Source organism: Aulonocara stuartgranti, assembly GCF_965226115.1.
Source record: "Aulonocara stuartgranti genome assembly, chromosome: 11".
Taxonomy (NCBI): Eukaryota; Metazoa; Chordata; class Actinopteri; order Cichliformes; family Cichlidae; genus Aulonocara; species Aulonocara stuartgranti.
The window spans coordinates 18,599,555-18,623,891 of NC_138947.1; the positions used below are offsets into that span (position 1 = coordinate 18,599,555).

At 38.1% G+C, this 24,337-nt stretch overlaps 1 protein-coding gene across 3 annotated transcripts; it reads left to right on the forward strand.

The window, feature by feature from the left end:
• Positions 1 to 5,147: 5,147 nt before the first annotated feature.
• On the forward strand, positions 5,148 to 23,497 carry rspo1 (R-spondin 1). Of its 3 annotated transcripts, none has more exons than XM_082551822.1 (6): positions 5,148 to 5,606; positions 10,846 to 11,507; positions 13,464 to 13,658; positions 15,916 to 16,059; positions 16,642 to 16,866; positions 20,787 to 23,497. In XM_082551822.1, exons 2-6 carry the CDS (start codon positions 11,411 to 11,413, stop codon positions 20,957 to 20,959), a joined length of 834 nt encoding a protein of 277 aa, XP_082407948.1. In that variant the 5' UTR covers positions 5,148 to 5,606; positions 10,846 to 11,410; the 3' UTR covers positions 20,960 to 23,497. The 3 variants fall into 3 exon arrangements, with proteins under 3 accessions (XP_082407948.1, XP_082407949.1, XP_082407950.1); XM_082551823.1 differs by having other exon boundaries at positions 10,979 to 11,507; XM_082551824.1 differs by having other exon boundaries at positions 11,045 to 11,507.
• The last annotated feature ends 840 nt before the right edge of the window (positions 23,498 to 24,337 follow it).

A 24,337-nucleotide genomic window follows, 5' to 3' on the forward strand; every position in this document is an offset into this window, starting at 1 on the left:
GTGTTAAGTATTTTTCATATATTCTAATGTTTTTATTTTTCTTCATTTGGATTATGATAATAGTTTAACTACTTGTAATTTTATACCTGTTTAATACTTGTATTTGTACACATGGTAAAAGTAATATGCCATATAGTTTTGTTTAAAAATAATTTTAAAAAAAATTCCACTTAATGTAATGAACAACTTGCTGGGCAATTTTATAAATCCGAGCAAGTTTAACCTTTTTAAGTTTAACCAGTGCAATGATGTTAAGCTAATGTAATGTAACTGTTTGCTTTAGCATTTCATTAACAATATAATTAAATCCATGTAAAACATATTACTACATTTAACTGTATATTACGTTTCCCAGTAAAATAGGCTGGCTGGATAACTGGATTAAGTAAATACAACATTTCATTTCTTAGCATGCAGGAATTGTGTTTGGCGATTAAATAATGACATGGAAATAATTCAAAAGACCTGTGACCCATGCCATTCTTATCTAAGAGTGCATACTATCAATCTGGCATTACTTAGGCAAGTTTATAATGATGGAATATGGTGTGTATGTCTTGTCTTTCAGATTGACTGACATGCTGTAATATGTTTACTGGTATTGCACATCCTCTCAAAATGCCTTGACCAATCTGGCAAACACATGCTAACCTTCTGGGCACATTGTTTCAGATGTCATTAATCTTTATTTTCAAGTATTGGGACTAGAGTCAAAGAAAACACTTCCCATTAACATATGAGCTTCTATTCACTTGACAAGAAGGGTTTTATTTAAGTTTACATACTCATAATGTTGATGTAGAATAAATTAATGTGATAAATTGTGCACATGATGTTTATGACTTCTCAGATTGTTATGAATGAATTGTATGTTCAAAAATGAAACGGTTCCCCTCTTTAGTAAACATAGCTTTGCTAGGGTTTCAGCGGAAATGTAGTCACAGTAAAGGCTGAGGTTCAACAAGTTCTACGCAGTTAAAACAAAAAAATCACATGCGGTTATTTAGATGGCTTTAAAATACAACTAAGACCAAGAAAATATTGTGCCTCTGGACAGCCCTCACCCTATTATGGAAACACTAGAATAGATGGCGAAAGTTTGTTTTCTTCCTCATTTTCATATTATTAGTTATGAATTTTTCTTTAATTTTACACACTCATTTGTTAGTTTGTATATATTTGTATAGATAGATAGATAGATAGATAGATAGATATCCAAGATGCTGATTTTGTGTTTGTCTCAGGTGTAGCTGAAACAGCTACCAGAGTACAATAAAACCAAATGACAACAAAAAACTCTAAAGTGTAAAATCACAAAAGTTTTTTTTTTTTTAATCAGGAAGATCCAGGATTTTCTGAAGAAAGAGTCTACTCTCTTTAAAAAGGAGCAAAAATGAATTCTTTCTCCCTGTTTGAGTAAAAGGGAACTGAGGCACGTGGATGTCCATATATTTCTTTAGTGGAAAGCTGTAATCAGAATATGATAAACAGTGCTGTCTTTTTTTCAGTTTTTTTTTCTTTGTGCAGTGACGTGAAGTTGTTCCATACACAACAGTCTTCCTCACAAAAACATGACGTTAACACAGCAGTGTTCATCGATCTCTGGTTACAATATTTAACCATTCATCTATCAGCACCACTGCAGAAATGGTGTGTGTTTTCCCAGGAGGGATTATTGTGTCTGCACTTTACCATGACAAAGTAGACAAGAAGCCTAGTGTTACAGTAAACAGCAGGCAATGGTTCAGGATATCTTTCTTTGTTTACTTAAGTTATGATAGGGTTTCACAGCCGTAATTAAACCTTTTACTTTGTAATTCCGTAATCATAGTTTTTCAGTCTTATGTTGTTTGTTAAACACAAAAATGACAACAGTCCAAAAGAGGAGTCAAATTAGCCTTGAGACATAGACAAAGAGACTGACACCAAAAACACTTTTTTGCTTTCCATAAATTGTGTTTTCATTCTAAATTTCCTTATTGTTCTCCCAGGCTTTTTAATGGCCCTTTGGTGATGAAAATAAATTGCTGGGTCAATGAAATTAGTCACTTATACTATTTTAACTCCTATATTTTTTGCTTAAAGAAGAGAAACGAAACGGTCATTGAATCAGTCTTTTGCACAGCTGTGACCAACATCTGCTCAATCACTGGCCCATGAATAATTCAGTCACATTTATCTCAGTCAGCGCCACATCGTTTCTCAATTTAGTCTCATGTGTAAAAAAAATGCTGAGATCAAATTTAGCATTTGTGCAGTGGTTCTCCACTGGATAGGACCAAATTAGATATTTGGGATGACTTTACTCTAGGCTATGGTGTGAGTGTCTGCAAAAGCAAATTTGGATTTTGTTCTGTGAACATTTTGTTGAGCAACAAGCTTTATGGTTAAAGGTTGGGAAAAGGCCAATCTGTTTACAGTAATCAGATCATTTGCCAACTAACACAACTGTAAATATTTTAGCCAAAATTTTGTCACTTTTAAAACAACAGAAAACTCTGTAAGAAGTGTAAGACTCATCATGCTGATGAATTCAGGCAGTTGGTGACAGTGGGTACTGAATGTTCTGTGGAATAATACACCATATTTAATTTAGATTTTAAGCTTCCAAGTACAAGGACTGGTGATGAAAAGTCTGGCTTTGGAAGTTCATACAGCATTTCCATCATATTTCAGAGTTCCTGCTGATCCGTCTTTTTCTTGTTATTCTTTCTTGATAGCTGAAGTATTGCTCAGCTCTTTCTGTGATATGTAACTGTCATTTTGGTCCATAAGTTCTAAAGTATGTGATAATAGTTCATGTGAGCGCTGAATAATGCACATATGGTAAGTTTGTATGTACTTTGGAATTGGCATGGGTCCTGACGGTTTTTGCACTGATGACTGGCAGACATTGGTGCAGGCCTGAAGAGTCTCAGACAGTTTAAAGTTGTGAACGGTGTGCACACACACACACATGCACATGTGTCTATTTACTTTTGACACATCCAGCAGTCAAAGTCTAAGATCTTTTTTTTTGCATGAAAAAGTGTGTCAGAGCTTGGGTCCTGTAGGACTTGGAAAGTTAGGTATCTGTCTATCACCTTAGCTTTTGTCTGGAAAGCCACCCCCACTATGTGTGTGTCTTTGACAGCCTATAGTACTCTGTTTATGACTGGTCAACTGTGACTTTGCATTTGGTTTTTGAATGACATACTACAATATGTCAGTCAATCTGAAAGACAAGGGTTTTATCAACCACCAAACTTCTTGGTCTTCTTAAAACTGCTCCAATTGCCAGACATTACTGTCAGATGGGTTTGCCAAAACTAACACAGCTCCACAGGTTCATTATTAATATCCAATCGGGGTTGGATTAGGTTGTTACTAATCATTAAAACTAAATACTGATTACATGTGAAATTGAGGCCTCAAAACTCAATGAGACTTTAGACTCAGAGGCACAAAGCAGAGGAGAAAGACTGAGCGACAGCAATGTAATCAAGGTACTCTTTTTATAGAGGTTGAAGACCTGAAACTGCCTGAACAAAGAAAACAACACTGACAATAAATAGATAGAGGGTATCTTGACATAAATACACCACCGGAAACTTCGAACAGGCTGTGTTTTGTTTGTTTTTTGTATGATCATTAATAATCTACCTATAAATCACTGCATTTTGCAGAATGGTTTTAACATCATCTCACTTTGATTTACATTTTTAGGGACAATAGTAACACTTTTCTTGTATATCTTTTTCAGCATTCTCAGTGTTCTGCACAGTCACAGTGTTGGAGTCATAAACCTATCATTAGTCATTAATAATTCCCTCTCTTTAAACTGCTTGCTCTGGAGTCTACCCTGGAGGTATTGCATTGTCCAAAACTACCCTTGGCTTTTCAGCTATGACAGAAATTATGACCTTAATAAAGTTGACTTTGCAATATTTGCATGCATAAGCATCTTAGAACTGATACAATAATGACTGTCTGGCTCTGTTTTAGTGCTCCTGTGGGATATCACTTGGCAGTCAGTGGATGTCCTCATGACTTTACAGCCTGTCAAAGTCACTACAGAACTTTAAGAATAAAGTCTGACTGTCCAATTCAGAAGTGCTGCTTGTCACTAATCTTCTTGTTGTAAAATAGTACCTAGCATTAGACAGTTTATATGATAAGATGCATTTTATTCTTTGGATTTGTTTACATTATCTATCTATCTATCTATCTATCTATCTATCTATCTATCTATCTATCTATCTATCTATCTATCTATCTATCTATCTATCTATCTATCTATCTATCTATCTATCTATCTATCTATCTATCGAAACACCAGCTGGCAGAATAATATGATCAACTGCTTTAATATCTAACCTACAGTATCATCCGTTTCAGATGTTATATCTTTGTCTACATCACTGGCCATCATCATGATGACGTGATCGCATATTGTTTGGGTTTATTTCTTGGTGACTTTGAAAAAAACAAACTCTCTGGACTGTAACTTAATTCTCATGATAAATCCTTCAGCAAGATGAGGGTAACTGAATGTGGCTGATGTTTATCCAGTAGTTGTTCACATAGTAAGTGTTGATAAACGCTGCAGTCTCAAAACAAGGAATTCTGGTCTCTGATCTCCAAGAATTGTTGTTTATGGCCCCCTGTTGGATAGCAAGAAAACGAGGACTGCTCATATCTAATACTTGTTATTTGTAGATGGGTTTAGTGATTTTGTGTTGATAGTAACATATATGTGTGTGTGTCTCTCTATATAGACACACACATATATAATTTTCTTATCAAAAACAACTTTATTCCTCCACTCAGCTGACAGAAATCAGTTATCTGATTCTCATCTAAAAGGCACATTTCATGGAACTAAGTGGGAGGTACTGAAGATCATCTGAAAGCATCCTTATTCAGCAACTTGAGCAAAATGCTTTATATTCTTTGTCTTATATTTTATGTTTAACCATATATATCAAAGACAGAACTTATTTTACATTTCAGATAAAAGGTCATAAATAAAAGGCTTTATCAGTAACATCGAATACAGAAATAAATGGAAACTTGCATTAAACAGCTACATTTAACCTACACAACACTATCGCAGGTTTTGTTTCTCAGTAAAATTGTAAGGGGTGTGGCCTGTAATGCCCGCTGGCAGTGCTGGGGCTTGGATGCACATATCGCGGCTTTGCAAGTACTTGCCTGACTTGGATGCAGTTCGAGCTTCAAAGTGACTTAAAACGCGCATCTCGCAGGAGCTCCAGTGCACACACGCGCACTAGAAAAGTCAGAGTGGCTAACTTAATCGGAATATAGTATATATGTATATATACAGTGTTACTGTATACTTTTTTTTTTAATGTAAATCCTTTTTGTCGGAGGCATGGAATTTTAATCCTCTGCACATTTTCTGCCGTGTGCGTAAATCCGCAGTTGCATCGCATTTAACGGATCATAAAAATCATGTCTTTTTAAATGATGACAGAAAAGTTGCATGGGGGTCTCATGGAGGAGGAGTTTTTTGTGACCAAACCACTAACAGATTTTCGCTTATAAAAAAGGAAACGGAGACCCGAGCGTTCATAAACAGTATTTTCGTGGGCTCCGGTGTGCAGGTGAGTCTGTTTGATTTTCAACGTTTTGTACTTGCCGATGTCGTAGGATTACACACACATACACACACAGAGAGACACACGTGTGGGTATACACACCTGTATATATCACACATTAGTGTTATATAGGTTCATTTATATGCCAGCATTTAATTTTACAAACGTTTCGAAGTTGTAGAACTTAAGAGTTTTTTTTATTTTATTTCAAACTATTGTGAATGCCAGTGTAGATGTATTATAGTTTAAATATAATACATCTTATCTCAGTGGCACATGGAATAGAGGGAATGCCGCCTATCTTGACACATCAGTATGGACTGAGATGATGAGACTTTTATATAAAGACTAAAATTTACCCCGGAGTATAATGAAAGTTATTATTATTTTTCTCACGCTATTTTTACATTACACAAATGTATTAATCTGTATATCTACTTATGGATTTGACAGCTGAGCACCACTCTAGCTGAAGAACAGCAAATAGCTTTTAACTAGAATGTGTGGTGCTCCAGAGAGAAAGTAAGTGTGTAAAGCTTATTTATAAATCTGCTTTTACAGACATGCAGCCACAAAGTGCTGGACAGCAAAATAAATAAAAGCTAGCATTAATCACAGTAATATATAACAGAAAAGCTGAACCGTGCCCAAATGAGCTGTGCAGAATCAAACCTTCAGACTGCTGGAACTGTGCAGTCTTGAGTCCTACATGAAAACTTAAAAAAAAAAAAAAAAAGAGAGACAGTTTGCTTGTGCTTACATTGTGGGAAGATGCCAGAGATACTTTTGAGTGCTCTGCTCTAAGAGTTGAGTGTGTTACAACTGCTGCATATTTGACTTCTCACTCCCTTTACTCCTTAAGCCACAGAGGAAGTGATTACCAAAATAGCTGAGGCTTCTGTGGGTGCTGCTGGTGCAGCCAGGTGTTATGCCATACTATAGAATGAGTACAGGTTACTTATTATTCATACATTCAAACCTAATCAAAACCTAATCAGTGTATATGTGATTGTGAGTCTGGTTCTGTTTCTCTTTAGAGCCTCAGCTTCAGTAAACACTTATTTTCCCCTTTGTGTTGCAAATTTGATAATGTGAATTGGTTAGCTCAAAGCTCAGGTCTTGGCTATACATGTCAGGGATTTTACAAATATCAAAATAAATTTAGAATGAATATGAAGTATGACTGCTTGAACTCGCCCACAAATTGCCGTTGCACTGTTTCCTGCATTCATGAGCGACCACATTTTGGGGGCGTAAGTAAATAAATAGTCCAGAATTCACCACTAATTGCTTTTTTTATTGTCTGTGTGGCAGATGCTGTGTTAAAATTATGTAATTTTGAAATCGAAGGTTTTCAGATTACTGTAAATTAGTTGTAAATGGTAAAATGTGCCTCTAACATTTTTTCCTATTTTCATGAAGGGAAAAAGCTGATTAAATAAAATCTGTAATCGCTGCCTCTTTAGTTTATCGCCTTCTATGTTTTAGATTTACAATTCCGCTATCGCCGTTGTTCTATAACCCTTTCAGCAAGTCTCTGTGTAATTGAGGAATTCTGGCACACATTTTACCTACAGATGATCATTGTTCAGCTCTGAGGTTGAGTTACAGGCACTTGCAACTCTGAGCTCAGAGTTGTGGCACCTTCTCGAGTTCAATAAATTCCCAGTGTGAGAGCTTCCTTTCAGTATTTGAATAATTGATAGATCAAACTTAGGAGGCAATTTAATCTCCTGACTATTTGATGAGCTGGGCTTAGTTCCATTGTGCTCATTTGATTGTGGCTGTTGTTGGGTAAAGACAGACTGTTAAATGGACGAGGAAGCAGCTTCAGAGAACTATTAAAGCTGAAGTGCCAGACTTTCCTAGAGAAATGACTGATTGTGATGTGGCATGTTAAAAGTGGCAGCAAAGACCTTTTCCTGATTGATGTGCTCTGTAGCCCAGTGTTTCCTCTTATCTCTGCAGCATGTGAGAGCACATATGGAGTGGGATGAGTTAGGCTTTTGACAGTTGTGGGAGTGCTGGGTGAAAGAGTCTCTGGCACATGTCTTGAGTTGATCCAGTCTTAGCATGTCCTCCAGTCACCACTCTCAAACCCAACAAACAGGTGTTGTGGAAGACTGGCTGCAAGCCACAATTTTGGCTCTTTCCTGGAAATAATGCTTTAGCTGAGATGTGTCAATGAGATAGTGAGTCATTAAGAATGAAGAATTAAATAAACTTAGGGAGACTTTCAACATTTTCCCCATTTAGGAAACCCATGTCTCGTGCCCAGATCAACAAGTTGCAGATTCCGTGGCACAAATGTTTGGTGGACCCTAACCAGCTTGTTTTGATGACCAGTTTTGTGTTTTTTTTCTTTCTTCAGTAATGAGGTTTATCATGCAGGAGTGTGGACATACATGTACACTTAATAGTACTGTACTTACTGTACTTTAAGTAACCATCAAAATACATTTCTTTGAAGTACCTTGAGTTAAACGAAAAATGAAGCAGTCAGAGCTTTTTTTGTGTTTTTTAAAACAATAATATTGTATTTAATGTACGTTTTCGTGAACAAAACTGCTACTATCTTCTTTATCTCTCATTCTCTCTCTCCCTGTCTGTCTGTTTTCCTGTCTGTCTGTTATCTCCCCCTCCTTTCGGTGACTCTCGCCACAGCCCCGCTCCTGGATGAGTATTGAAAAAAATAATGAATTAGTCTAAGCTTTTCTCAGGAAAAGCACTTTTGGGATGCGTTAATTTAGAAAGGGAATAAACTTTTTGGTTTCCATGTTAAAAAACCCAAAATAGAACTGTTTACTGGTTATTTGGATATTTTGTTGTTAGGTTCAGCTAGGCCTCCACGGGTGATGGCAGCCTGCCCCCTTCAACCAAAGTTTTATTATGAGCTACACTGCTACGACTAATTTCCAGCTTGCAGGGCATCTTACTGAAAGTCTCAACAACTTTAAAGTTAACTGCAGTGTTTTCATGTTGAATTGCCTGAACAAAAATTGAATTTTTAAAATTTTTTTTGCTTTGATGTCCATTTCATTTAGTTTGGAAGTGCTGTATCCACTAGCTAGCTGAGTTTGGGAGAGTCTGCTAGCCTTAAAGGATAGGGGAGAAAGATGCAGATAAAATCTACGGACATCTACCAATTATCATTTTCTTAAATCAGAATCAGAATCAGAATACTTTATTGATCCCTGGGGGAAATTATTTTTTGTTACAGTGCTCCATTATAAACCAACATTAACAAGACAGACAATACGCTAACTAAGAATAGTACAATATATACATATATATATATACATAAGTCACTCATTAATAAATAGCTAAGAAAAGAAACATGTAGCAGTAACCCTTGAAGCTCTTTTCTAAACTGAAGGGGTTTTGTCATATTTCAGGCCTTCTTATGCCGTTGACGGAATGACAAATGACGGAACGTTCATTGTTCGGTTATTTTTGCCTGTGCAGCTGTACTTGAGAAAACCCCCAGAAACTATCGTAATAGTCACAGAGCCACACCTTTATTGATACATACTGAGGGGTAAAAACTCATCATTAAAGGTACAGGGGAGGCCATTAAAAGTTGTCTTTATGAGAGTAAGCGTTAAGAGAAAACATTCCTGGTAATTTTTTTCTCATTTCTCCCTTGGATGGGCCTCTAACTGTACATAGTGCCCTAGGCATGTGCCCAGAAGCCCCATTGGCCCAGCCCTATCCTGAAATAATACTATCAAATTTTAATGTCTACTAAAGTAGTTTCCTCTTTTCAATACTAATTATTAGAAATGACAAATTTTGTGAGATAACTAACAGCAACTCTATTAAACTAAGCAGTAAATTAGTAGTGGTAGTTTCAGTTTGTTCTTAGTGACTCTCCTTTCTTTCGTATAGTTGTGTAAATAACTTCAGTACTACATTTTCAGTTGCTTGTGTTCATTAGTTTGAAATGAAACAAACTACAAAAAATGATATGACATTTAGAAACTGTAAAACTATAGCTGTAAGTTCGATGTGCATGATCAAAATGTTTTCGTCTCCGGCCACCTAAAATAAATCTTGTGAAATTATCGAAAGGGACGAAATTATTTCATCCCTTTTGATTTGTATTTTAGCAACGAGTGCAATGTTGCCTCCTGGAATGTTTAAACACACCAAATGGCGTTGTCCTTTGTGTGATTCAGAGCCACAACCGACTCAACACCCAAATATGGTCCTATTTTTCTTTATTGAGCTGCGAGGGAGGACCTCCCATTGTTCCGATGCTAACATGTTCTGTGTGTCCTCTTCACACAAGAGCTGTAAATACAGGCAGCACATGACACTATCAAAAAAAGATCTCAGCACCAAATATGACAAAGGCCTTCAGTCTGACTGTGTGGTGCGTTTCTCAGAAGAAACTTACTTCACTGTATTTCCAAAGGATAAACATGTTCAATTTGTTATCCAAGTCTATGTTTGTTTTGTGGGATTTGGTTTCCTTTTTGTACGACTGATCATTTGATTTATCCAGTTATGGCTTTAGTTCCTCAAATTACAGAAACCACTAATGTTAAAGAGAAAAAGTATGCATCACACTGCAGCGAATGCTGTTTGGGCCAACTAAAACATCTTTGTTGTTCAATGTTGCTGGTTTGTGCATATAAATGCAGTGATAGCAAGCTTTTCTCTTATTGCTGGGAAACATAATAAAGCAAGTGAGATTTTGGAAAATATGAAACTTAAATATTGGCTTTCCTGCTATTCTGCTATGTGAGCAATGAAGATGTAGTCACCAACTGGCTGTCTTAGCTTGGCATAAAGGGTGGATAAAAAGGCAAAAATTGAATATTAACTTAGTGTTATTTGCAGTTTTATGAGCGGTTAAGTGGGGTAGGGGCAATTTCCTGACTAGGCACTTAAACTCCTAGTGTTCTTTTATAACCCTTAAGATAGGCAACTTGCAAAACCTAAGAGGTTAAGTTAAACGGGAGGTAGGATAGCTGGTTGGATGCAAAAGACTGCAGTTTCTCATTTTTATACCGCAGATTTATAGTGATTAAGTGACATGACATTGTACGAGTGACCTTTTCACCTTTTGATCGAGCCAATTAAACCACTGGCTTTAGCTTTATATTCATCTTAGAGACATGAAAAGGGTTTTGAGTTAAAGTGTTAAAATATTGATTTACCATTTCTTCAACAACTAGTATCTATCTGTATCTAGAAACAGTCCAGTTCCTCAACATGTTTCTGTCTTCTTTTTTTTCAGCACGCTCTAATACCAGCAAATCTTTATTCAGCTGTAGTCATAATCAGCCAGTCTTCTTTTGTCACTCTGCAACCATTTAGTTGTTCAGTAACTGACCATAAACCCGCCTTAAACAGCAGATCCGCTGTTACAGATCGAAAGCTCAGCCCAAGCTTCCTGTGATGACCCTGTTGAACTCCATCACTCTGCTCTTCTTCAGTCTCTGCACAACCCCGTGACCTCGCCTCCCTCATCAACAGCTGTGCCCTTTTTACTGCCTTGCCAGTGCAACCAACACCAGTGTGATGGCTTGTTGTGCCGCGGGGACATTTGGACAAGCAACTGCGGCATCACACACCACTACACAGACTTCTAGATGTGTCAGCCACTAGAGTGAACGATACAGAGAGACTGGGGAGGAGGGACAGACACACAGAGAAGAAGTGCAGTACTACAAGAGAAAGGAGGGATCATCTATCCCAGTAAGATAAGCATCCACCTGTCCCGCATAGGAAGGTGGCCCCCCCACCTGATCCATCTCGTCGCAGGGGGGGGACCCTGCATAGCCTGGAAGGCAACAGAGACTATGCAGCTGGGACTGGTGGCGCTGGCAATGGTCTTTCTCAGCTCCATGGGTCACAGTGATGTTCTGAAGCTCTCCAAGGCGAGACGGCATAGACGTGGTGAGTTCTCACTTTGTCAGTTTGTTTTGATTTCCTTTTTCTTTCGTAGCAGCACTGCTGCTTCTCGTTTCTGTGGTCTGAGTCACTGTGGTGGATGCCTTATAAACATTTAACAAGCAAAGTAAAGATAACGTTTTGTTTATTTTCTCATCATTCCTATTTGTTTTTCCTAGGTGGGTTATGTTCGGTTCAGTGCTTCCCCAGAATGGCTCGTGTTTCTTCCTCTTTTTAAGATTATGCCTCTCTCAGTTTATGTGAAGCTTTTCTGGGTATTAGGGTTGTTTATAAAGGGGTTTTTGATGGATTCCCTCTCAAAGCCATCGCTCTCTTCGTGTCTGGCTCCGTGGGCACATAATGGAATGAGTACCTGACAGTTCTAGCTCTCAATTGGACCATGCTGCCGATATTGTTGTAAGCATTTTTCTAACCTCACGCAACCGCAAAGACAGTGTTCAGGTCGGCTCGCAGTATATCTCTGGCTTCAGAGCCTCAGATCTGGTATTACTGTCAGCTTTGAAATAATTCTTCCCTTACACACAAGGAGCTTTCAGCCAATGCCAAGCTAACCCCAACCTTCCTGAACCAGAATTCATATAATACCAAGATTATCCACAATAACAGATGTGGCATTATTAAAATCACACATACTGGGAAGGAATAGCTATTGTTTGTGTCAGTTTGTGTTAAGTCCGCTGATGTATATGTAGACAGTGACGTCGTTGCAGTTCATCTAATTTGGACAGAAGGATTGAGGTCACTCGCCATATACACGAGTGCCATGCAGACTGCGACAGTCTTATTCCCTCTAGATACTAAATAAACGTTTGCAACTTGCGCTTCTTCTTTAGTTATTTGATTTAATGATGTTAATTTTTTTTTCATCCATCCCCCACAACAAGAAAATGATAATAAACAAAGGACAGAGCAACTTGTTCTGCTGCCTTAGGGCTGTTTGTTTTTCTTCTTTGAAAGGATTTAGTATCGTGCAGACTTGACTAATCAAAGCAGACTGGTCAATTTTAACATACCGAGAGCACAAACTCTCTACACTGTTTACCAAAAAAAGTTCTTGAACTTATATCATTTACTGTTGCTAAAGATGACACCCAAGCTACTTTTATAGTTACTAGTGGTAACAATAAGACTTGGCGGTAACTGGATAATGATAGACTAATCTGTTCATAGAAAAACACGTTTAATACTTTTATCGGACGAGTTATGTCAGGGAGGCGGGAGGTCAGGCTGTGTAAGATTGTGTGTATTTTTAGCTGAAAGTAAACGACAGTAAATCAACTCAGGCGACTGTTGTTTTTGTCTTAGAATGGTTCTTCAAAAATGATGTGCACTTTTACACAATTTACCCAAAATTGATTTAGATTGCAGGTTGTGCCTTTTTGGAGAGTGAGGCAACTGGACTCATGTCCAAGTCTGGGATTAGATTAAAGGAAATGTAAATGCATTGCAATGCTAAAATTCCTCACTCGTTCAACACATTCACCAACTATATTTCGGACATGTCGGTCACCGTAGCATTTCTGCCCGGACCCAGTGACAGTTGGCTGAATCTGAGAGGCTCTTGGTCCTGACTGTCAGCCGCAGTTACCTGGCTTTCTCCAAGTTAAAATCTGTTAAGCATCTCCGACAAGCAGTTGGAAGTAAACACTGAGTAACCACTCATGTCTGGCCAAACCCCCCTTAAATTAAGCTTAAACCCTTGTTTGTTGGAATATTAAATGTTTGCATGTTTATGACTGGTAACGACGCCAAAAAAATATTGCAATTCCTGATGTTTTTCTACTAGGCAGGTTGTTGACTATTGGACCTTTTTTATTTCCTCATTAAAATTCACATGTGGCTGGAAACAATTTATGTTATTTTTTTCCCGTCGGTGGACCATGCTGTTACCTACCTCAGTGTGGCCTTTTCTTTCTCATTGTTTACCTTATGTTTCCACAGTCAGCACTGAGGGGCCCCCGTCTTGCCCCAAAGGCTGTGACCGATGTTCTGAGTATAACGGCTGCATTAAATGCAAGCCCAAGCTCTTCATCTTCCTGGAGCGCAATGACATCCGTCAGATAGGCGTGTGCCTTGCCTCCTGCCCCATGGGATACTTTGGCATGAGGAACCCCGAAGGCAACAATCGATGCACCCGTGAGTTCTAATTGTGTTGTACCCTCTTGACCACAGAATGATGCAAGTGTTAGTGATATATCAACAGGATGCCAGCAGGCGCTTTAACTTTGTAGATACACATATGGAATCTTGCAAATATGTAAAAAGATCCAGCTAACTCTTTACTCTGTGATACTCCACACATCTGGTTTCAGAACAAGCATGCAGAAGTGTTTATCCTCGGTTCATCTTCACCTGTTTAAGTTTTGTCTTGTGTATCTTATTTGATTGTTTTACCTTTTTTCTAAATCCCTTTGTGAATCTAACAAAGTCAAACTATTATTGCTATAATAGACACCCTCTATTTCTGCATATTTTTGCAGTTTATGTGATTTTGATGTTGTCTTATGTGATCCTGTTTGTGACCGAATACCATATAGCGCCTCATTACATAATGCACGTTACAAAAAAGGCGAGAGTAATAATAGAAGTAGCCACTTGGTGATTAAATCATCTGTTGCTTCTTGTTTTCATGGGAAAAGGGCACGAAAAATATGAACTAAAGCAAATTATTTCCTAATCAGAATGAATGTCAGTAGTTTTAATTGAAATAGTTCTTATTATGGTTACAGACAGGTTTGGCTCATTTGGAATATGGACAAAAGCACGGTCACATTCACAGTACTTAACAAACTGACATTACATACTTTTAAGAGGCAGTTTCAGCAACTCCGCCTGTTGTCTGTTTCCTCTTATGTGTGGGCAGAAAACAAGACTGGAAAAAAATCCCAACCAAAACATTCGTAATGCATTGTTGTTTGTCTGTTTTTTAAGAGGATGTCTGTGTTTTTTATTTAGCCTTCATGTGCAGAGTTCATGCCAGGCCACAGTCGTGATAGTCTCGGTTTCCCTTTTACACACTTGTTATTCTGATGGAACCTTAATGTATCACGCACAGTACGGTCTGCATACACGCCTGTTTACTAAGTAACTGCGTTAAAGGGTTCCTTTGAATGTGAGTGTGCACTAAATCACTTGTGATTATTCTTTGCTCAGCAACATTTGAAAGATTGTTTAAGGTAAATATAATGAGGGCTGCTTTGTTGTTTGGTCATTACCACATTTAATGATATTCATTGCTTTAGTGACAGTGATTGCTTTGAGTTTAGTGTTCTTGACTGCCCGTTTTTACAACACTTAGTATCTGTCAACAAGGGCTAAATAATGATTTCATAAACCAAAAGCAGATAAAGCCTATAATTCTGATTATAAAGATGTAACTTTTTCACAACTGGTTATTTCAGATGTATGTAAAGTTTGTTTTATCAGTGCTAATGACACAGTTGTGTGTTTTTAGTAGATTGCAACAAATGGAATCTCATTTATAACTGTTTTTCTCAATGCGGCATTCATTCACCGTCCCAGTTTGCTGCAGAAGGCTGCTGAATTCTTTTCTGAGGCCCTCGGTGACTAACCTGGGTCATTATCCAATCATCTAACTTTATACATACCATTCCACAATGTCTTGTTACAAACACATGTCTTACATTATAAGGCTACAAACGTCAGGACGGTCAAATTTAGCTGTCAAGAGTTTGAAAATAGTAATCGGGAGACGGAAGAATCCCACTGAGGGATTCGACGTTTTATCATTTTGGATCTTGGTATCAGACCAGAGCTGCAGAGTAGACATTCTTAACATGCTATTACATCAACTATAGCTATAAATATATTTCCTATACTGAGATATTTTCACCTGCCTCCACTGTTTTTCTCAGATATAATGAATAAGGAAATGCCTTTCATGATGGAGCTTGAGCTTTTGGGAGTCCTTTACGATGTCTGGTTTTTATCCTTTTATGGTTCTCATTATCCAAATTTCAAGAAGTTGGTTGTTTGAGTCAGAGATTTAATGAGACTAAGGTGTGGAGAAACCCACTTTTCCAAAAGTTAGTGAAGGGATAGACTTCTGGCTATACTCATTCACACCCCGTTTCCAAAAAAACAAGGACTGTGGTGCATGTGTTTTTAGAGGGATTACTCCCCCTTAAAAGACCCCATCACTAATAAATCTCTCAGAGGAAATAAAATTTAAGTTCCCCTTGTCCTCAGTCTTCACAACCATGAATGAGAACAATGAATATTCCATATTATTATTTCTACGTTAACCTCAGAAAGGTTTCAGACCAATACCAAAAATTTGAAGGCAAAATAATAACACAGTCTTCAGTCTCAACGTGACTTTAAACTGACAGAATACTTACTCCTTTTTTTTTTGTCTCCCTGTGTTTTGCAGAATGTAAAATAGACAATTGTGAAGCGTGTTTCAATCGCAATTTTTGCACAAAATGTAAGGAGGGCTTGTATTCACACAGTGGGAGATGTTATGTCAGCTGCCCTCCAGGCCAACGCACCGTCAATGAGACCATGGAGTGTGTCGGTGAGTGGTCTTTTTCTTTATATTTACTGCTTACCAACTCACAGTGATTTGCTGGAATCTATAAACTTTACTTATCACTTAATTTCATCAGTCATCTATGTTCGGGTCTGGAAAAGCGAAGCGAACTCTTACAAAAAAAGCAAACTCTTGGGCTGACCCTTTTTGTTGTTTTATTTCTTGTGAAAATGATTCTGTCATAAGTTAGAAAACACAAAGGAAACTCAAAGCTCTCCAGACATCTTGGCACAGTTTTCCAGAGACCTGGAGTCTTAAGCTGCCTTTTTGTTCTTTTAAATTAGCCTTGCTCATCCACAGTGAATATACTGAATGGGCCCCTAAAACGAGACTTTGTTACATGCACTTTATGCTGTACAGTTTGCTACATTTTCAGGTTCCTTCAGCTTCATCTATCTGTCCTTCTCTCATCAGAGATCAAACAAGCAAAAATTGTTTTCAGATTTACTTAAACTCATTATCCTCAGTTAAAACTGCTGAGAGGCTGTGAAACAAATGTGAGCTGTGAACCATTTACTCAGTACCTTAGTGGTTTCCACATTTTTATTTATTTATTTTTCATTCCAGGTCAACGTGCCTCAGAGTGTGAACTGGGTGAGTGGAGCCAATGGGGTTCCTGTATGAAGAAAAACAAAACATGCGGATTTAGGAAAGGCACGCAGTCCCGGGTTCGTGTGCCCCTTCCGCAGGTTCACAGTCCGGATACCTCCCCTGCTTTTGTACCCTCGCAGACCTGTGCTGCCGAGACAGAGAGGAGGAAGTGTGTCGTGACCAAAACGCCGTGTGTGAGGGGTAAAAACCAAATACACACGCACCGAACAAACGGATTGAAGATGAAACCCTTAATAAATGTCAAATACTAAAATGTTTATGGGCTTAGATAACATGTTAAGAGGCAATGTATTTTGTATTATACTGCATGTATTTTATGCAATTCCTTCTTAGTCAGTATGATGATTGATGGAACCAGTACTCGACATTCAAAGGCCTGCGTTCTCGCCAGTGTGTCTGTGACCCGCAGCGTGTTGATTGGGTTTGGTTTGGCAGAGTCCACAGCAGAACACAGAATTTCTTGACTTTTCTGCATGTAAACAATAAACTTCATCTGCGAGCCAAGCAGATGAAGGGCGGACATTACGCACTGCAAAGCTGGATAAGGATCAGAGCTAGAAAGAGCTATTTGTTCTGAGGACTGCTGAAGCGCGAGGTTTACATGCCCATGACATGTTTGCTTGAGGTCTTTTCATCCACATAGCAGCTTGCTCTCCAGTGGGTGAACTATCATTGTCACCAGTTAGTGGTCATTATCAGTTTTCATAACATCTTATTAAGTGCTCTTGGGCTTATTTGCTGCTACGGCTATTAAACGACCGGTCTGTTCAGTTGAGTCAAGCATCCTGAGCATACTAAATACAAAAATGCAACAAAAACAGAAATAAGGCTTATTTTACATTTAAATATTTTGCTTCTTAGTCAAACAAATAAATAAGTATCAGCAGCAATTCTGGGGGTGATAAAGCTTGCAAACGACAGGAAAATAAGTGGATGGGTTTAACCCTGTTCCTGATTCATATCATCGGCTCTGGTCTCTTTAGGTGCAAAGGAGTTATTGCTAATGAAATGTTGTTAGAAAGTTTCTTTGTCTTTAAATACCCCCATATTAATCTGCTTTGCATAATATGCCAATTTTCAACTGTAAACTTATTTACAAGACTTAGAGAACTGTTAATAAGGAGTATTTAAGGTCTTTATTTTTCGGTGGCACGCTTTGGGGATTTCGGGCACAGCAGCAGCATTGCATAACAATATTAATTGGCCACAGTACAGATGTTGCAACACGTAACAGATGACATGGCTTGATATATGTGAGTAAACATGGTGGAGGCTTACATACTCTGGTATCATTCTCTTCTTCTCCAGGGGTCTGAGTCTAAAAAACAGAACATGATCTGACACTTTCCCATAGATCTGCGGTAATGGGAAATGAGAGAGGTTGGCATGGCTCGTAACTGCTCAGTGAGGAGGGGCCGCTTCACTGGACAGGCTGTTACAGCGCAGTTTGACAAACGAGTGGCAGATTTGCTCTGTGTGGGGCCAGCATCCTGGAACAAAAATTCAGCCTTTGGTTCAGAATAATACTGAATAGTGAAATATTATAAAAACAACTGCTATGTAGATTGTCGAATTTTAAGCAAAGGGTGTGTTAGGTTTGATCTGAGGAGATGAGTTGTGGAAGCTTTGTGGATGTGATCGTTCACATTGAGTAAGCTACTGTTAAATAGGTAAACGTGTATAAACTGAAGACGCTTATTGGTGCTAAAACGTACAGGGATGAGTTTCCCTCTGTGAGATCATTCATGCGTGATGGTACCACGACTCCAATGAACTAGTTTATGTGGGTAAACGCCGCAAAAAGAGCGCAGCTGTGGATTCATCTGTGGGGTGGGAGTTGGCTGGCAACTGGCTATATAAAACACAGGGGGCAGACCTTGTATAACATTAGTGATTTAGTGGTCTGCAGATCTCACGCTTTGTGTTGATTTGGCTGCGATTTTTTTTCCACCCTTTTCCTGAAGCTCCACAAAAAGGTCTCACGCGAAAACAAAATTTTCTGGATGTGTTGTCAGGCAAAATTGTTTAGCTTGGATGAAGAGGAGCTGCAATCAGAGCTGTCATAAACTGATGGAGTCCGCCTTTCTTGGCTCCATTAGTGATTTGTTAGAGAAGTAATTAAGTCCTTACACAGTAAGCACATCATCTCAGAGGCTGCAGTGTGTGATTGAAGACCCTTACTTAATGCCATTCTCTTTCATTGTGTCTCAGTGATTTAAAGCGAATCTGTTACTTCTCAATATTAAGTGTTTATTTTAATAGTTTCTATAAAAGTCTAGAAATATGTTTATTCATTCAAGACAAATGATGAACAAGCTGGACAAACTCATCTTATGTAATTTAAGTCAACTAAACAAATGAGATCTTAGTGAAGTTTCCACCACTTTTGGCACTAATAGCTCCAAAAAAAGACATGTTATTCCTGTTTGTGCACTACTGTGTGGGACTGAGCCTTCTCGTTTACAGTTCAGACTAAAGTAACTGTGACATGCATGGGTCAGTGGTGGATAAATGTTATTGTGTTAGGTTTGTTCACATTCACATCAAAATTACGTCACGCCCATGTACTGAATTTCACTGTAGAATTCTGCTCTTTTTCAAGTTTGTGAAATATCATGGCTTGAGTTTTTTTTTTTCTTTTCTTTCAATTTGAACATAATTGAATGGGTGACAAATTTAAAAGTGCTGGTAGGGAGATAAACACAGACATAAAGTTACTACTGCATAGCAGCAGACAAACATGGTGGCGCCATAAGCTCTGAGTTTGTCAGCCGTGCAGTGAACACTGTCCAGCCCTTGGCACGTGTCCTCTCAGCTTTCCGGATGTGCAGAGAGTCTCAACACACAACTTTATAACAAACACACTCCAGCGTAACTATGCTCCCTCGTATATACAAAATCAAATAGTTTTCAGTGCTGCCTAAACAATAGTTGACAAAGTTAAAGTTGACAAAGTTAAACTGAAACCTGACACTAGACACAAGCCTCGTGTCCATTTGCACTTTCCGGCAGCTCTTCATATCATTGTGGGCCATTACTGGGTCCTTGACGATGTTTAACTCATTAAGCCAGATGTGATTTATGTGACAGCAAATTGTCACTTGTCTGTCCCTTCCGCTCTTACAGTCAGTACGTGTGCTGTAATTTAAAATCACCAGCCGATCTAAGCCCTTCACTTTTATGAACAGGTTTAGTGTGGAAATGAACCACACAATGATGGATGTTTGCATTTAGAGAGCAATTATGCTCTTAAAATGTGTGACTGCTGTGAATTTTAATGCAAGAGTACTAACGGGGAGGTTTGAGTGTATGTCAAGTGGGACAAGGGAGTGGGTTGCTGAAAGAGAAATTAAACAGACTGAGAGCTTAGCGTGTGGATGACACCTTTGTGAGAATGTACTTAGGTACTGCAGCGCTTGGCGCTATGCTATGAAAATATCAATATGCAGGTGTTAGTAGATCCAATATTAATTACGATTACCATTTTCTGCTGGTGTTACACAGTTTTTTATTGGGACCCGACTGCATTGGAGATAAAAAAGTAAAGGGAGTATCACTGTGACAACCCGTCTGCATGGGAATACAGGTGTCTGTATCAAGTTTCCAGGCAACAGGTGCGATAGTTATGAAGATATTTTACTGAAAACAACAAAGGTGAAAGGTGATGCCACAGAAGTCAGGGAGACTCTAAAGGGATTTGCATTCTACCTCCTCTGGCCGTGAACTGAAGACATGAGACTGATTCAACAGCTGTTGGGTTATTTCAGTCCAGTCATGGACAAACTGGCTCCAAATGTTTAGATGTGTTATTTTTTGCTGGCTGCATGTTGTGCGGTAATTGCTGCTATACATATACTGTCACCATGGCTAAACATAACATTATTTTAGCTTTTGTTGTTTGGGATTTCTTGACTATGGTTTATGTCTGGTAGCCTGTATTAAAAGTTCTGATGCATAACACAACCCCTCAGGAGGTTTTTAGCCAAGCAGGAGTATTTCTATGTGCAACATTTTGTTGGGGCAGATGCCTTTTATATAAGAAATACAGTAATGTGTAGTATAACCCCAATTTTTTTCCTTATACATTCTTTTTTTTTCAGAGAGGAAGAGTAAAGGAGACCGACAAGACGATACAAACAGGAGAGAAAGGGAGAACGCACGTGGGCGAGGACAAGATAGTCGAGGAGGAGGAGGAGGAGGAGGAGGAAAGCGGAGAAAAGGCCAGAGCAGGACGACCACTGCTCCCAGCATCACAACCAGCTCTGTCACCTAAGCGCTGACGCCTGCTGGATGAGGCTGAGAGAAAACCAGAGACAATGCCTCGCCCAGCAGTGTCAGCCACAGACACAGATTGATGTTGAAGGAAGGGATTAATGCTGCTATGCTGCATTGTAGAAGATGCAGAGAGAACTGGAGGTTTGCTGAAACACAAAAGATTCCCTGAAGCTTTTTGAATAGCTCACCATATCTGGAAGAGACATGCTGTCCTAATGTTGGACAGCAAAGCCAAAATGAAGACTATGGTTGGACTTGATTTGTGTGATGAACTGACCACTCTTAAACTAAGACCAGACCATGTGTTTTAAATGCAGCATTCAAGCCTGATTATGAATGAAGGGATGCCGAAATCTCCTCTGGTCCATGATGTATTTTGTTCCAGTCTGATTTTAATTACCGTCTGTTCTCCATTTGTTTTCATGTTTGTAAGAGGTGGCAGATGGATTTTCTCAACTGTCACTGTCTGTGATGTAAAGACAAAGAAAGTATTATGTATTGGTACCTTTATTTCCTATTGTGAAAGGAAACAGAAAGAAAGGCACTGGAAATCACTTGTGGTTGCTGAGGACAGAAGTCTTCTATACAGTTAGGCTCATAATTTGTTGGACAAACACATTTTTTGTAGCATGTCATCTGTAGACCACAACAGCAGATTTTAAATCAAGTAAAAACTACATGATCTTTGAGCTCTGATTCAGGAGGTTTCATAAAAGTATTGCATTTACTTTTTGGAATTACAGCCATTTTTTTATACATAGTCCCCCCATTTTAAAAGGCTCAAATTCAGCCATAATTTAGATGAAAGATTCTTTTTCATGCTTTTTTTTTAACCTTTACAGTCAATGAATTAGCAAATGTTGTGTTTCCTTTAGATTCTCCATTAGTCCTTTAGTGATTGTAGTCACTTTCAATATGCCCTTGCTTGTCAGTCTCTCTGCCTTCAGTTTTGTCTCCATTAACTGAAATTCATTCTTTATTGACTTCAAGATCACATGATTAACCTGGCTACTGAAGAATATCCCATTTCTTTACCTTGAAAAATTACTGGGTTTCTTCTGTAGTAGTGCTGTGGATCCTAATCCATCTGGACTGTGAAGCACCAGATCGGTTTTGCAGCTTTCGGCTGGATCTGAGCGCAGACTATAGCCCTGTACTCTTTAGAATTAGCTAAGGAGGCAGGCTCTTTTAGATGTTTTCTAGCAAAGGCTGATCTAATCTGACCTTCTGGTTCTTGGGCGTAACCAGTGATTTGCACCTTGTTGTAAACCCTCTGTATTTACTCTTGAGTGTATTTAGTCTTGAGGCATCTCTTGATTGTAGACCTTGACAATGATAAAACTACTTGCTGGTTGGTCCATTCATTCTTTTTTAAGACTATCTCTCTAGTAGGTTTTTTTGGGTTTTCAGCCTGATGATGGCCTCCTTTACTTTCATTTGGACTTCATATTGAGAGTTTTGAAGATATACACACAACCCTTAGATTCAAATTCAGATCATTGATCTGTTTAATTTGCTGTGTAATATTGAGAGAATAGGCCTCACCTGGCCATAAAACTGCTAGTCAATCAATACTCTGAAAATTGGGGACTGTGTATAAAACATCTTAAACTCCTAAACGGTTAATACATTTTTTTCTGTCAAATGTCTTGAATTAACGCTGAAAGTCTGTACCCCAGTCGCATCTTTATTGTTTGATTTAAAACCCACTGTGTTGTGTACAAAAATTGAGTCGTTGTTCCAAAACAAGCTGAAGAAAATGCAGAGGAGGATTACTGGGCGCACATCTTATATCCTCTGGTCTTTAGTCACAAACTTTTGTCATTCGATAGCTTAATGTTTGTTTTGAAAAAAAAATGTTTGTATCTGAAAATATCTCTGCACAGAAATGAGTATTTGCATGGCAAACGATTACATGTGTGTGCAAGTGTGTGTATGCGTGTGCATCTGTTTGTTTGTAACTGAAGTCTGGGTGTTTGTTTATATGCATTCCTGCACGAATTCAAGTGGTTTGATGACAGAACTTAGTTGTTTGTAGGTTTGTTGATGTTTGCACATATAGTATATGGTAATACTGATCTAACAGATTGAAGGAAAAGGATGTGGAAAACAGCAAAAAAATGTAAATGCACAGTGATATATTGAATACGCAGTAAATACAAGCCAATTATTACTATATAAGCCATCAAATCATCACTAATCAGTATGTTTGCAACAGGGTCTGAAGATTTTGCACAAATATAATGTTCCCTACTGCTCATATTTCAGAACGATAATAGCATTTTATAAACGTATACTGTAAAAACTGGCTTTATGACATTGCGGATGGAGTGTTTTCCATGGGTCTGTTTGTTAAACAAGGTATTAGTTTCGGGGAAAGTTACACGCTCTATTATTCATTCATACTATGAGTTGTGATACTGAATATGTCAAGCTGTGTTTATCAACAAATTTAAAAGTATTAGTACTATCATGTATAGCTTATTCTGTGAAAGCCTAAATAAAGTTCAGATGAAGCTAACGAGCATCACTCCTACGCTCATGTTGCACCTGGTCTGTTTGATTTTAGATTGGCTGTTTTATTATTTTGTCAATAAATGACAAATAATTGCTGCTGTGGGGTTTACAGTAAAAACAAGTACTATGCGTATACTTGAATGAATTCATTCCTTTTTGCAAGGTGGTCTTATTTCCTTTCTTTTAGTCTTTTTTTCACTTCCAGAAAGAAACACAGTCAGCCTAACTTAGTTAAAGTACTACTTATGTACAAATCTCAAGCTTAGTCAAGCTTATTCAGAAGGAACAGGATAAACAAAATATCAACTTGCCTCTGATTTTGTGGTTTAACTTTGATCTTTTTAATGTCATTATGGCCACATAAACAAATGATCCTACTTGTAATCTGCATCATGGGTGGTTTTTTTTTTTATTCCAGCAGCAGATAATTCAGTTAAGTTGGTAACATTTATATATAAAGTGTGTTTTACAAGCAAGTTGTCACAAAGCACTGCACACAAATTAGAGTAAAACTAAATAAGAAACTTGAATTCCATGAAAACAAGTTAAGATACAGAATAAATTAAAATCAGTATCAACAAAAACACATATTTGCTATAATTTGCTTCACTTCAATGTTAAGATCCTGTTCTTTTAGATGGCTGCTCTTGCGGCTCTTTTTCTAGCTTTTCAATGCAGCTGTGTTGCCTTAATTTGAGAAATGTGACTTTAGGTGAATACAGTTACATAAGCAATCGATATGATAGCCAAACCAAAATTAGGACTGTTATTATAATCATAACAAAAATGAAAATAGCAATTATTTATTCATTTCAGAGAGAAACAAAATATGTGACAAGGAAGGTCAGTCCTGTTCAAT